This window comes from Heterocephalus glaber, unplaced genomic scaffold, assembly GCF_053883595.1.
Source record: "Heterocephalus glaber isolate CG9 unplaced genomic scaffold, H.glaber_assembly_v1.0 deba00000676, whole genome shotgun sequence".
Taxonomy (NCBI): Eukaryota; Metazoa; Chordata; class Mammalia; order Rodentia; family Bathyergidae; genus Heterocephalus; species Heterocephalus glaber.
The window spans coordinates 11,421,904-11,438,209 of NW_028258156.1; the positions used below are offsets into that span (position 1 = coordinate 11,421,904).

Here is a 16,306-nt window from a genome sequence, read left to right on the forward strand (position 1 = left end):
TTCATTGCTACCACTGTAGTCCTAATTACCATCATTTTCTCCTTCAATCACCAAAATGACTAACTTCTTGGGCTCAATTCTTGCCCTTCTAGACTACAACAGCTCAACAATTTGTTCTCTTACTGTAGCTCTAACACTTTTTTTCAAAATGTAAAGAGGCATCACCAGTTCTTTACAAACAAACTTCCAGTGGCTTCCCATTATGTTGTAATAAAAATGTGAATCTCATGCTTACAATAAAATCCAAATCTTAACAAATTACACAAATGTATGACCAGTCCCACCTCATAGTATTGTGTCTTCTCATTCACACATTCCAGTTACATTGGCCTCTGCCTGTCCTGTGAATATGAACAGGCCAGCCTGATTCTCCCACAGGGCCTTAGTTCATGCTGTGCTCTCTTTACTACTACCACTACTACTACTACTACTACTACTACTACTACTACACACTGCTACCACTTTTTCCCAGTGCTGGGGATTGAACCCAGGGTCTTCACAATGAGCTACACTCTTAGCTCCCGCTCCTTGTTTAAGGCAGGTTCTCACTAAGCCAGACTGACCTTGAACTTGCAATCCTTCTGCCTCAGCCTCCTGAGTAAGTGTTACCACCATGCCTGCATTCTTTGTACATGTCTAATTGGCTCCTTATCAGACTTTACCTTTATAAATATCTCATTCATGTATTTTCTTTATTGTCCTTAGTACTGTCTAGCATTATGTATTTATGGTTATCTCCCTCATTATAAATTTCACGAAGGCACAAGCTTAGTATTTTTTATGTCTAATACTTTGCATGGCCTCTAGCTGGAGCTTTGTAAGTATATGAAAACCTAATGCTTAGTAATAAAGCTTTTGCATACTTTTTTTTTTTTGGTACTAGGGATTGAACCCAGGGCCTTTGCACTGAGCTACATCTCCAATCCTTACCCCCCTTCTTGTTAAGTTGCCCAGTCTGGGTTTGAAGCTTTTGTACTTTTCCTGTTAGTTTAGGAAGCAAACTCAATATCTACATAGCCAATAACTATCCCTTTTTAAAAAATCTTTTTTGGAATATAAGGCGCTCTTTTGAAGATTCACAAAATATCAAAGAGATAAATAAATAGAATGTCCTATTAGGTTGGCCAATTTTGCAAAATATAAAAGCACAGAGGGAGTTAGCCCACATTTCTTATTTTAGGTATGTGACTAAAGCTGTTTTTGTTTAAACACTCAAATTTGCTAAAGTGGAAAAATTAGCAATTAACATCAGCAAGGAAAATCTACAAACAAAGGTGCAGAAAAATTCTGTCTGCCAAGTTTGACTTCAGATTGTGAAAATGAAAAGTTACTTAGTGCTATTGGTAAGTATTCAGATTATGTTGTTTTCTATACATTTTTGCACTACAAATATGGCCATTACGAAGATGGCATGGCTAACCCTTTTCTCATTTGCACTGGGGTTGAGTGGCCCCAGATGCAGCAAGGAGATGTCTGCTTACTCTCAGTGGGGTAGCAAGGTCTCTCTTTGGTTGGACATCTGGAGGTGATCCTCCAGCAAAGTTGAGCTGTTGCCTTGCTGGCTAGAAAACAGAAGACAAAATGTCTGTGTGATAGATAAAATGTGCAAGCCTGTGTGAATCTTTGCTGAGGCCCTGTCTGTAAAACAAACCATGTGCCATTCGTCTGACACCAGGTGAGCTACAATGGTGGGGACCCCAGCTGAGACAAAGACAGAGGCTGCACAACTTCTCCTTTCCCTTTTACCTGTGCTCTTACTCATCTGTCAGTGTCTCTATTCCTGACACTACAGGACAGCAATCATGCTTGGACACTAAGAATCTACAGGCAGCCTAGGACTATTATGGGACAGGGCACTGCTCACTAATACACATCCACTTAGCTATGCTGTTTGCCAGACAACATGGTAAGTGATCCAAATTTCTAAGACCACCAAGTATTACAGCTAAACTCTTTTAATTCTTATCTATGCCTGTTAGGGGTTGAGTAAATCCATATTTTCGGTGTTTTACATTCTCTGATAAATATATATTCTGTTGGCAAATGGTGCAATATTCACTAAGCATTGTTAAGAGGCTGTTTGCTCAATCTTTACATACTAGGACATTTAAGTTCATCTCTTTGAAAGTTACATTAATACAAGTCTAAAGTCAATATACACCTAAGTGCTTTTAAATATATCTTCATATTCCTATAATTTAAAATTTTTCCACAGAAATCCTTAATGTCTCCACAAATATCTTCAGATATATTAAGAACCCAACAAGATAAAGTAAATCTGTTTCTGATAGATGTTTGATCTTCTAATACTGTCAACAAACCACTAAGCAAGGTGTGAGAATGTGAGAATTTAACTATGTAAAAGGACCTTTAACATAACACATCACTTCATTTTGCCTCAAGTTTGAGGAGCGATTTTATTTGAGCAATGGCAATTAGCACAAGTTTGCTTTTTCCTTTCAAATAAATGGAATATTCTTCTTTGGAATATAAAATCTTTCCTTGAAGCTCCAAGGAAACAAGATTTAAAAATAATGATAAAATTCTGTCACAATGCACAAATAGATTAGGTATGTACCAATTGTTCTCAAAACAACACAGAACTTGGAGGGCTTTCAAATGAAGAGGTCTACTTAGAGAAGAACTCTAGACTCAAGCCAAAATACTCCACGTCATTTACTTCTGTGTATTCCAAGGAAATAATCAGAGGAAACAAAATTAAATAACAGAAGAAAGATTTTCAAATATTTGTTTGTTATTTACATAATTAAAAGTCTAAACTAACAAACATCCTTTCTTACCAATATTGAAGAGGTATGGAATTAATCACAAGACCAAGTGATTTTCTTTTTTGGGATACTAGGAATTGAATCTAGGGTCTCACACATGCTAGGCATGCACTCTACCACTGAGCTACGATCCAACCCCTGAACCCCTTTAAATTTTGAGACAACTTTTGGGTAAGTTGCCCAGGCTGACCATGAATCTACAGTCCTCCAGCCTGAGCCTCCCATGTAGTTGGGATTACAGGCATGTAATCCCACACCTGGCCCAAGTGAATTTTTAATAAATGCTTTCTTATATTTTTAACTCTAAATAGCTGTCCAAAATAATGCCTATATTTAAAATATATCTGGGGCTCTAAAAACTTCCTAATATTTTAATAACTTTAAAAAGAGTTTCCACTTGGAAAGGAGACTCAAAATTTTCTTCACAATGCAAAAAAGGTTATCCACCCACTATTTTATTCATTCAAAAACATTTTGAGATATACTCAAGGCCCTGGCAAAGGAATGATCCATCAAGCAAGATGCCAGCACTGAATGCTGGAGACAGAAAAAAAGCTTTAAAAAAGAGTGAAACCTGCTGTGCGTCAGGAAATGATGGGTAAGAGGTGAGGAGTAGTGTCCATTTTAGTTTGGATATGCCATGAAGGCCCCTCTGAAGAGGGAAGGTTTGAGCTGGAACAGAATCCAATAATGGGATCAAATCCCAAGAACAGTTGGAGGTTACGTTCTATACAGAACTGTGATAATTAATACTAATTACACAGGAAAAAGGGAGCCCACTGTGCCCAGATCAGTTTTTCAGAGAATTCCAAAAATCCAGATATTTATTTGGAATTTTTCTATTTTGAAAGACTTGCCAATAATTTGAAAGCTTTTTAAAGGCACCAGGCAGGTCAAAGACAGCAGCCCCATGGAATGAGTCCAGTTTGTAGACTGCTGGCTTACAACCTTTGAAAATAATCCCGTAGGTGCCTTCTTCCTTGAACATTCTATGGTTTAAAACATTTAGAGGTGATATCTGTGTGCTCAAAATGCACCATCCTCTATACTTGTGATTTTTTTATGCTCCTTTGATTCAAAAAGTCGCACTTTGCCAGAAATTGGGGATAGGGTTGAAACTGACTGCAAAGAAGCAGCAGAAGGGATTCAGGGACTTGATGCAATGTTCTGTATCTCAGTTGTGGTCACTATATGATCATATGTATTTGTCAAAACTCATTGAACTGTGTAGCAAAAAGAACACATTTTACTGCTTAGAAATTATACTTCAATAAAAAAATCTAATCACTAACTATAATGCTGTTCCAAAGAGAAAACATAGTTGGCTTCTTGGTGAATACAGAGACACATGAGAGAACTGGAACAAAATTTGGTGGTTTGGTTTACAACAAAGTAACCTGATGCAATTCTGAGGCAAGAGGGAAATATGTGCCTTGGAAATATTCTAGTACTTCCAGACAGCCATTTTTATTAACAAAATAAGGAAAATAGAACTAATGCTATATAAGAACATAAATACTGTGATTTCCATAGTGCTTACCATATTTGTAAAGCCACTTTCACATATATACTCTAGTGTAGTCCTCACTATGAGCCTCTAACATTTGCTGATTACAGAAATACCTTAGCCAAAGCTGCTAATTGTGTGAGACCTCAGAAACTATTATTGGAAAATCTACCAAGTATTCTAGATTTTGCAGGTCATACAGGTTATGCATTCAATACAGCCATCATTGATTATACTTATCTGTTTGAAAGCCTATCAGACACTCAAGAGAAAGAACATGCCTTTCTAATTTTTCATTTGCAATATACAGCATAATAGTTGTTAACAGATAAATCTCTGTAAAAGGCAACCAATTGCTCTCTGGCAGGAAATTATTTGTACGAGTAAGTTTTTAATTGCTATTTGATAAAATTATGTTACTAGTATGGGAGTAAAAGTACTTTAGGAGATAGGTTAGTAGTTTATAACTCTGGATGCAATTTTTAATGAAGAAATAGGAACAGTTTAGACCAGATGATGATTCTAGGTCACCATAACCCCTTATATTTCATAAGCATTTAGAGAAACAGCTGAAATATACAGAAAAACTAAAATCAGGAACTTACAAGCTATGAAAAGATTTAACAAAGAGACTTTACCCATTGGTGGTTTTCATGTCCATAGATCACTTAACAGTATTAAAAATTCCTCAGTGAGATTTAATTATTTCATTCTGTCAAGTGAAACTACTTGTCAAGGTTGGGAAACAACTAAATTATTTAGCTTCCTTCTTCCTTTGAACTGTCTGGAACCTACATCAAACTACTGATACGCTTTCCTTCCCCACATATTTTTCTTTCCCCTATTTTTTTCCCTCCTAGTCACATCCAACCATTGTTTTTCTCATTCAATAAAAGTGTCCATGACTAGAACAACAGTGCAGAGTGAAAAAGAAAAATTGAGGTTCTTCCCCTTGGTCCTCAAGTTATGGAAGCAGCACTGGGAATGTTTATGAATGCTACACATTAATCCACTGAAATAAATGGTCATTTAGTTTCTTTTATAAACACAGGGTTTCATCACATCTAATAATAAAACAACAAGCCATTTTCTGTATATTATAAACCATCAACTTGTAATTATATAGTGAAATGCTTCTATATAAATTCTCTGTGATGATGTAAGCTGGTACTGCAGCGTAAGTGAATTTTTAAAAGACCACTCCATACTTACAAGGATCTATTTACATTGGGCTAATCATGTCAAAATAGCACCTATTTAAGGGTACAGTCAAAGTTTCTTTTATAAACCTTTATAGATAGATAAATAATCTAGAAGGCTTTTTACTTTTATAAAACTAAGACTGGCTTTCAATGCTTGCTAAAGGTTTTGAACATGCTATCCGTCTAATGGGCAAAATGTAATCCTAAATTGGTGATTAAAAGACTCTGCATGGAAACAAGCTGTCAAATGGATAGAGAGAAATTAATCCTGACAACAGTAATGCCTACCTTCCTTAATGAAAGCCCTGTTCAAGTTTCTACTCATCCATTTCCCAAAACTTAAAACAAGGGATTTTCCAACCACCCATAGATGGGATGCTAACATTTGCATTTCAGCTAAACCTAATGAAGTCAGCAAATTTCCAGCTTCAAGCTTGCTCAGAACTCTTGTGATATGTTTGTCCAATCTGGAAAAAAAAGGGAGTAATGTGCCAACATGCGAGAAGGGAACAAAACATAGCCCGGCCACACTGTATGCACAGTGCACCTTTCAGAAAGCTTTACATTCCAAGAGATCTGAGTGTCCCATGGCCAAGTCCTCATGAAAAGACTGCCACGTGAGTAACTGGAAGGATGGTGATGCATGGAGATCTGGGAGGCAGGGTAGGAAAAAGGGATTTCTTCATCCTGGCAATTCTAACACAATACAAAATAACAATAAAGTAATAATAGGATCTTCCTTATTATTCATTTGCTTTGCTTTAAGTTGTGAGTTCTATACTTCTGAGCTGAAATAAATTAGGAAAAGCTTATGTATCTCTGCTTAGTGATTAAAAACATGACTGCATAATAAGCACACGCAGTTAAGAAAAGACTGTGTCCTACAACTTATGTGGCAATTTCAGCTCTGATAACTAGTAGCCCTGTTACTTGCTCAACTTAGATAAGCCTTATAAAATTAACATTCCTGAAATTTAAAAATGAGTTATTAAGACTTAAAGGATATACAAGGGAAATGGTATGGAAAATTCAGCTCATAGTAGACCCTACATATAGAAAGGATCTGGTATTCTTTAAACGTTAAAGTAGGTACCTCAAGGCATCTATGGAGAAGGTGTTAAGGAAATGCACAGGACATTAAAGAAGGGAAGGAAGAGGTATACGGGGAGAAATAAATGTAGCCAAAAAGCCAAGTTTGCTAAGTGATCTTTATCTAATTATACTCTAAGTTTTAATATGCTCACAAGTATGCAATGGCTAGAATTATGTTTATTAAAACAGAGCTGATATGAAATGTAACTTCAGATAAATGTAAACTTTTGGGAACATACACATGTATAGAATTGTTATTCTTCAAATTTCTCTTTTTGGCAAAATACCTACCTTTTTCAATAGTGCACAAAATAGTTCTATATTAGAACTAAATTCAGGAACATTTTATAAGAAAAAGACCCACAAACATGCTGTATTTATATATGACCACAGGCACGAAAGAATACATTTTCCTAGGATACTATAGAAGAATGGCTGGGAACAGGGAATGTGTATGAATCATGAGGAGTTATGGAGAATATGTAACATTCACATTAAAAAATTATGTTAAAAGAAAGTAATAAAACATGCACTAGTTGAACAAAAGGTCAAGTTCTATTTCAAAAAACTTTATGAAAGCTTCCCATTTGCTCAGAGCCAGCAGTTGAGGATAATTATATTCTGCCGTGCTTGTCAGAGTATAACATTTACCTGTTTTAATAAGGGCAACCCAGGACATCTGCTTGGCCTCCCATTTACTGGTCTTGTCTTAGATATATTTTTATTATGATAAAATAGTACTCATGTCAAAATGTCTAAGTATTCATAGTAATAAATATATAATAAATACTTATATCTAGACTGAACCTTGACATATATAAGATATCATCTCATGATTTACGTGCTTTTTTAAAAAAGAGTTGGCCAATATCCAGTCATAGGAATGCATAAGATATTTATCACAGAGTATATTAGAAAAAGGAAAGGAAGGAAGAAAAGGAGGAAAGAAGAAAAGAAGGGAGAGAGAAAGAGAGAGAGAAAGAGAATCTGAGAGAGAATAAATACAAAATATCCAGAGAGGTAACTAAACAAGTCTCAAATACTATTTCCTCAAAGAAGTCAATTTCCTTTTCCACATCCTCTACCTTAATACTGAACACACTGCACTACTGTGTACTTAAGTACCTTACTTACTCTCTGCTTCATACACTATAAACTCCAGAAGCATAAAGAATGTTGTATGTGTCAAAAAGTGTCTGCACAAAGTATGAGTTCTGAATGGATAGATACACAGGTTTATATTTCAGTCAAGTAAGTACTAAACAAGAAAAGTTGTCTTAAAATTTCTGCGCATGTAGATTTGATGGAATGAATACAAGAAACAAATATTAGAAAAGATATTAAAATTCTAGCTAAAATAGAAATGGTTAGGCACAAATTAATACTATTCTATTAATATAATGGAGAAATAATTCAAAGAATAATATTTTCATGGAGGGGAAGTGGCAGAGATTTACGTCAAAGTACTCAACAAAAATGTCTGAAGATGTTTTGGAAAATTTCAACATAACTAATTCAGATAATGATGTGACTAGAAATTTGCCCTTCTATTTTTTCAGGAAGTGGTTAGAATTCTCCCTTAAAATCATCAATATGGCCAAGTAACTTTGTGTGTTTTATTTTATTCAATCACAGTTTTCTTTTACTAGGAAAAAAAACCCCTGCGGTAATACTGAAACATGAAATGGGCTCAGGGGAGGATTACTGATATTCTACTTCTTTTGTTTCCTCTTTGTATTTTGGGGAAAATTCTATCTTAGAAACTCTTTTTCTAAAAAACAAAATATACTGGCAAAAGCAACAGTCTAGTTTTGGTGTTTGCATAAAGAAACTTCATTTTCTGAAAAGGCTTACCAAATTGAAATTCATCATAGTACAAAAATATCATAAGTTGGCAAGAGAAATTATTTGTTACATTTTTTAATTTTAAAAATGTCTCACAAAAACAAAAGAATGAGTTATGAGCCATGATTTTCTTGTGATTAAACTTTTCAACACACTTTCAGTGAAAATGGAATATTTAGGAGCAGAGAGAAATCATTCTGACAAGGTTTCCTCTCCAGCCCAATATTATCTTTTCTAACTTGTCCTAGTATTTATTAGAAGATATAACAATAATAATATATTCCTGCTAAACATTTTAACACTTGCATCATATTTATGAGATAATAGTAATAATTATTTGAGACTTAATGAGATGATACACGAATATCCTATGTAATTGGCATTAATGTATAAGGCAACAGGTAGGTAACTCATCTGGTAGGATTAGTAATATTTACAACATACAGTTGAATGACATTTACATTATATAGTTATGTGAACAATTGTTCAAAAACTAATGTCAATCACTGCCACAACTATGTTCCTAAAAGTATAGGTTTACTTCTAATTCTTCTAACGATTATTAGAATTTAATCATGCCACTGCAAATTTTATAAATATAATTGGAGGGGCAATTACACTTAACATGATGTTGACTTAGAGATAAATCTACTTTGATTTCTTTGTTCTCACTTCATTTTCTGTTTCTCTAAATTCTTATTTTTGAGAAAAATAAGATATTTTATAATGTTATTTCCACACCTGCATGTTCATGTGTGCCTATATTTCCTGCTATATGTATCTATGAGCAAAGAGCATGTTTTTATGATGCAAAGTATGATTTGTTGGAATGTGTGTATTTAAAAGTTTCATACATTATAATTACATAAATAGGTAATGACAGAAATAGATTTCTGTGGTTATTTCTTACTAATGAGTATTCTAAATGGTTAGGGTACACATAAGTACATTATTGTAGAGAGACTTTATCTCCTGGCATTTAAGTCCCTGACTCAATGTGAAATAAATATCCTCATTACCTCAGGGAGAGGAATTGCTACTGTTCACTTCTTAATGGCTCTATTATGAATACTTCAAAATGGGAAAGATGGTCAATATTTTCTTTAATAAGAGTCTACTTCTTTCCTTAGACAATTGAGGGCAGGTAATTCAGAATCTGGAGAATACCCAGTGTACATATGGCACTTGATTAAACATATGGAATACATACTTGGAGAAAAGCCAACTGGAGATCTGCTTGAGTAATCTAAACACCCAAGCTGAGAGGGGTTAACATATAAAGATCAGCTTTATACTTTGAAGTTTTCTGGTCTTCATTTTGCCTGATTAAGACAAGATTTAATAATCAAACCACTGTACAAACATATACCTTAAAGTATAGGTTTGCTTCTAATTTTGAGAAGAATTCTTAACAGATTCCAAGGAATCAGCTCCACATGGGAAAAGGTTTCTGATAAGATTTGCTTTTGTCATTGCTAAAATGCAAATACCTTGCCGGCTTTTCATCTTAGTTTTATCCTGTGACTGAGGTTAACATCAGTCTGTCAAAATTTTGAGTGTGATACCAAAGGAGAAATTCTGATATTAGCATACCCTCAGCTTGAAACAGGTCAGAAACTCCAGGTCATAAAACAATTCCAAAATATTAAAATATTCTTAGGGTATTTACAGAAATCATTTATATACTTTACTTTCAAAAGGATCAATTTACCTAATTTATTCACAGCAGAATATATACATCCACATATTTGGAGGAAAGAATCAGGAGTAGCAGAAAAGTTTATCTACAATCCAATATTAGCTTTGTAAATAAACCTAACAACTCCAGAATAAAAGGTTATGAAGCAAAAAGTAGGGCTCCTAATATCTTCTGTCATATACATTTTTGAACTGGAGTTCTTGCAGTTTTTCAACAGTACCTAATGATTTCTGAATCGTGCTGAGAAATCTTGAACAGGCCAACCAACCTAACTCTACCACAATACAGCAAATATGTGTATTCAACTCAACCAGCATGATGCTGTTAGTCAGGGAAGGAAGCTAGTTCTGTCCCTATGAGACTGACTTGATACAAATTAATTTGATAAATTGGGAGAAATCCTGTAACAATAAACAAGAATTAATGTGGTGATTGCAGAAAAAAAGTCTGCAAGGTATAGTGAAAGAGAACTGGAGGAACAGTCCTCATGCCAGCATTCCCACCCAGTGCACCAGTCCCACACATGCACTCCATCTTTTAAGGCAGCAAAATGCAGGGCTGAAAGAATTTCTGTTCAATTCTGTGGTCCTCGGCCCATACTCCTTTCCCGGCTCTATGCTGGTGATGATGATGGTCAAAGAGAAGGAAAAAACCAGCAGTATTTGCAATAAAGCAAGCACATGATAAAACCTCCTCTTCTCCTGTTGCTGTAAGAAAGATCCTTTGCCCATGAGGGTTTATTTTATTTGTTTTCTACATCACAATAAAATAAAGCATTTAATATTAAGCAAAGTTGTAGCTATCTCTTTATAAATAAACTGGGTAAATTTTTCAACATAATGCCTCTACAACATACTTGTAGGGGACATAGTGAGAGGGAATGATCCTTTTGCTTACAAATTCAAAGAAAATGCTTTACTGGTATTTCTGATATTACTGTACTGTAATCACTGTTTCTTTGTGGCTTCTTTAACAAGGGAGTACCTAAGGATGTAGTATGATACAGTCATCCACTGTCCCTTTCAGCCACAATAAGTCTGCCACAAAGAAATTGTCACAGGTTTCTGAGAAACTGCTTCAGCTGCTTCTTGGAATGAAAAGGGCCACACTAAACAATAAATGTAACCTAGATGCATACAAGATGCTAAGAAATACCTTATTGGCTAACCTTGTGCTACTTACTATCATTTGTAAACTTTTTGACTTATTAACCTATCACATTCAACTGTCTCAGGGTTTTCTGTAAAAATACCAAAAAGTAGGACCCCATTTATATGTGCTTGTATGTGTTTGTGTATTAAAACTAGCACTCAACTATGAAATATCTTGCTAAATTATGATGATCTCAATTTTGACACCAATGTCCCATGAACATAATGGTGATAAAAAATATTGATACTATGAGGATGTCTTTGAGCCTAGATAGCTGGGTTAGGATGGTAATCTTTTTGTTGTGACTAATACCAACACTCTCTTACATATCTATATCAGTAAAAAGAACCCCAGTTTCTAAACCAGTGACTATGATATTTTAACTTGGCTTAAAGGCTTACTTTGTTCATGTGAATCTGCTGTTGGTATTGTTTCTGCTTCTCCAAGAACTGCTGGTGTTGCTGCTGAATGACCAACTGAGCCAATGTGCTCTGAGGCAAAGGTGCAGACTGGGTTCGATTCAGGGGTCTGTGACGGGGCAATTTATGGGTACCTCTAATCCCAGGCGAAATTCTCTCTTTTGTTGCCAAGGGAGACTGTGGATGTAAGGGAACGCCACCTGAAAAAAAATGTTTGTGTGTATGAGTGTTTGTGTTTATAATATGCACATACACAGGCACATTCACACATAATTCTAAGAAAGTATAAGAAGCTACTTGCCAGGCAAACATCTGAAGAACACTAGGTTGGGTGCTGGGAGACAGAAATGCCAAGGTCTTGAACAGGGATGTGTCTGACCATGTGACTCATCAGTAGTCCAGTCTGGTATGTATGAAGAGTGAAAGAGGTGCATTTGCTCCCCACTCCCACCCGATGGATATGGAGGAACAAATAAGGTTCACAGCCTTTCCCCACAGTACCACGTGTCAGGGAGACCTTTGTACAGCAGAGTAAGTCTTCATTAGGCTCTTGAGTTAATGAGACACTGCACTGGATCACTGATAAAATAAAAGTCCTAAGAGAACCTATGAATGGTGTCATTATTAATTACCGGCCACAAGAAGCTTTTGTTGTCGCATTTGTTCTTTCAGTAATAAATGCTGCAGGAGAGCTTGGTGGCTGCTGTTGGGCTTTCCCTCTAAAGCCACATGAGGATGGCTAGAAGACGCCGGGATGTTGCCTCCATACTGCCCAGGCAGAGGAACACCTTGCCTGAGTGTCTGCGCCTCACACTTCTGCTTTTCTTTGAGAGAATTTGAAGCCTGTGTGAAGAAATAATAAAGATGTTAATTCCCTTTAATCCATGTGAGTCACTAAGTCTCTACATCACTAGGTCACTTTCTTAGGCCGTAGTTTTGCAAAAATCCACCCTACCCAATGACTGAGTCAGGAAAGTAGATAACTATGTATTTTAAACTAACTTAATTAACAAAAGAGAAATAAAAATAAGGTAGAAGCACTGGAAGTTATTTAGTAATTGAGTATCAATGTACTGAAAAATTTTAATACCAAAAGTTATGTTAGATGCAAAATTTCAGTGAGACAGGAAAAACAAGTTCAACAGGTCTAGGGTACATCATGGCAACTATTGTAATATAAATAACAATATATCATATTTGAAAAGTACTCATAGAATGGAAATTACTGGTTCTCATGAAAAAAAAGTGTCATTTAATTAGCTTGTCATTTTACAATATGCATATGTCAAAGCATCATGAACATAACATACATAATTTTTATGTATAAATATACATAAAAACATAATTTTTATGTCAATTAAAAATGATGCTAATTTCAGACTTAAAAATGAGAAGCTTACTTCTAAATATTTTAAAATATATTGCTTCAGTAAAAGATATGTTGGAAAGGTAAAATTATTCACATAGCTAAAGACTATAACATAGAACTTAAGACAAAATCATCTAAATCAGGTACTGGAGGCCCCGAGATTTAGCTCAGTGGTTTTGGTGCCTGCTGCATAAGTGCAAGGACCTGAGTTTGATCCCTGGTACCAAAAAAAAAAAAAAAAAAAAAAAGGTACTGGAGCTTCAAGCAAAAGAAACTACGAAACTACTCACCTTTCCTTTACATAACCTCTAAAAGATTTACAGACCTCTCTGTTTCCAGTATTTAATTTTTTTAAATGAATTTCTTAAAATAAATAAATGCAAATCAGAATTTTGATTTGAATGTTTATTTTGTATTAATTCAAAACAGAGCTCCATATCTCAAATATTAAAAATGACACCCCAGATACTTTAGTATAATAAATTACATGTGAAATCAGGTATCAAATAAAACTGCTATTATGAACTTGAAATACATGAAAATATAGTAATAAGGCAATAATAATTATAATATCAATGGCAATAATGAATTATCCTATTCCAAACATTTAATGAATGGTGGTCAATTTGGTATTACAAAAGCAGAAGTCTAATACCTAAAAATTATGTGGCATGTTTCTTTTTAAAACTCATGTTTCATCTTTCAAAATTGCTGTGCACCAGGGAAGCAAAGCAATTTTCAGTGATGGAGAAATTGAAGGACAAAGAGGTAAATGATTTGTCTGAGTCACAGAGTCAATGCAATGTTTGATCTAGAAATGACGGCTGGTCCTGGCCTCTTTTCCTTCAAATTTCCCACTATTCAGTGGGGAAATGGAATATTAGAGATCCCTTTGCCAGAAAACTACTAAGCTTGAGAAATTAATTGTGATGGCCTCATCCACACCAAAATGGAAGCAAAGAAAATTGAAGCTTTAATCCAAACCACACTGGTTTATTCATCTAGTGGCACCAAATTGTATTACCATTGAAACATTGAATGGTCTGGCTTTAATACTTGGTCTTTTGGGAAAAAATTTTCCCTGACCACATTAAATCTGGTGCATGAGTGAGTTAGCAAGGAGGAGTACCTTAGAACATGCAAAAAGTGGTGGCAACAAAATGTCTATTCATGTCTAATAAGTATTTGAGTTAGTACGTATTTATCATTGGAAGAGATAAAAAGAGAAGAAAAATTTTTAATAAGTGAAGGTTTATTTTTGTTTCATTCCTAATTCTTTTTTTCTTTACACTAGAACCAATTATTTATAAATACTTCATGTGGAATTTCAAGTGCATATTTGAATTCAGAATTATTAAGTCCTTCTTTAATCCCGAGGTCTAAAACAGCATCCAAATTTTGCTTTCTCCTCACTGGTACAAGATAATAGTATCACATAAAACAATACTATACTCTATTAAAAATACAGATATAATAAAATACCAGCTATGTTAAAATGTCGCTTAATTTTGAGTTTTCAATATGTACTGAAAATATATAGGAATCTGATATGCTGGACTCAGTTCAGGACTTGCTACTAAAGACTGGCAAAATTAGTGTTAAAGTGTGGAACAAATTTGTCTTTAAATCTAATGTATCACATGATATCTGTGTATGTATAACTTACTAACCTTTCAAAGATGGATTATTGTGGGTGAAGCCTACAAGTCTTTTAAAATTAAAATTTATATTTTTTAGAAAATGCACATAAAATAATTACTGCTATCATCTCTTAGTAGGACAATTACGTAAAAGATCCTATTTCAGTTGTCAGGACTTTTAAGCTAACTAAATCTGTGAATCTCTTGGGTATACCCAAATAATGCTGTTCTTAGAGAGGTTTTCCAGATATGTACTCTTCAGTACCACAGAATCAGTAACTCAAATTCCTGAAATAAAGTCATTCACAAAACATAGTCTATGAAGATGCGCTGCTGTTTTCAAGCTGTAACATTCAGCACCAGGCTGCAGTGTGTTCCAGGTCTGGCACTTACTGGCTCTGTGATCTTCAGCTTTTAAACTCTTTTAGTCTCAGTTTCCTCTTTATAAAAATGTGAAGGACAATCTCTGTTTCCCAGGACTGTTATTTGGAGCTACTAAAATAATATGCCTGGGAAGTTTCTTTTAAAAGCTATATACCATCATGAAATGCTAGTTATTTTTATATATGATTATGCCAACCAATATAATTCTCTGATTTGAAATTAAACTGAATTATCTTTGAACCATGTGGCAAGTAGCAAATAAAGAGGCTGATGCTAACAAGATTTTCTCAAATCTAAATATACAAGAAATGAAAGAGTGTTTCTGTATGAAAATATGACTTGGGTTGGTCTAGCCTGAGGGTGTGCAATGACTTACGTTGAGCTGGGATGGCCCTGCCGGGAGTCCCAAAGTAATGTTGGGTAAAGAAGGAGAAGTATAAAGACTTAGCAGGTTCATGGAATCTTCATGAATTAGAATGCGTTGCTGTGAAACCAGTTGCTGTTAAAAAAATATTAGAAGAAGGTCTTGAAATATCACAAGCTCACAAATTTTACTGGAAAATAATCAAATTTCCATGAGATATTTTATATTATTGTAGTTAAGAAAAATACAAGGGCTGATCAGAAAATGCAGTATGTTTAAATTAAAAATAATTATTACAGTAAAAGACAAATTGCTATTAATCCTGTTCAAAAAACTTCCTCTCGATTGGAACACACTTATCACATCTTTCTTGTCCCTTTCTTTTTAAAAAAAAAATTAACTGTATTGGCACATTTTAGATATACGTAAGGATCACATTCATCATAGGAAATTTCTTGTCCCTTTGTGAAACAGCTCTGGAAGTCCTCTTTCATTAGTTTCTTTATAAAATGTGATTTAAAAATATGGTGACTGCAGCTGCCCAGTGCCATCCAATGGAAAGGCAGGGTTATAAAAACATTATGGTATGTTCTCATCCACCTTATCCATCAGATTGGGCATCATGCAACTTTTGGCTCTTCCTCAAAGTTAAAATGTCCATGAAAGGTAAATGTTTTAGACTGATTCAGGACATTAAGGCAGCCAAAACAGCACAATTAAAAACACTCACAAAAGAGTACCTTCAGAACTGCTTCAGAAAGTGGCAAAAACAATTGGATAAGTATATTTAAGGAAAGTGGGAATATTTTCAGGGGGATGAATGACAGTATGTCTTTTATTGTAA

General features: G+C 34.7%; 1 protein-coding gene across 14 annotated transcripts in view; it reads right to left on the reverse strand.

Moving 5' to 3' along the window:
- LOC101705971 (histone deacetylase 9) overlaps positions 1-16,306 on the reverse strand; it is a 715,280-nt gene that overhangs the window by 145,491 nt on the left and 553,483 nt on the right. For 12 of the 14 annotated variants that reach the window (XM_087206442.1, XM_087206449.1, XM_087206441.1 and 9 more), the window contains 3 exons: positions 15,475-15,597; positions 12,338-12,548; positions 11,688-11,905 (listed from right to left, as the gene is read on the reverse strand). In XM_087206442.1, coding sequence (XP_087062568.1) covers positions 11,688-11,905; positions 12,338-12,548; positions 15,475-15,597 — 552 coding nt within the window. Of the gene's footprint in view, positions 1-1,481; positions 1,563-11,687; positions 11,906-12,337; positions 12,549-15,474; positions 15,598-16,306 lie in introns of all 14 variants that reach the window. The other 2 variants (XR_015449277.1, XM_087206437.1) reach the window with 1 other exon arrangement.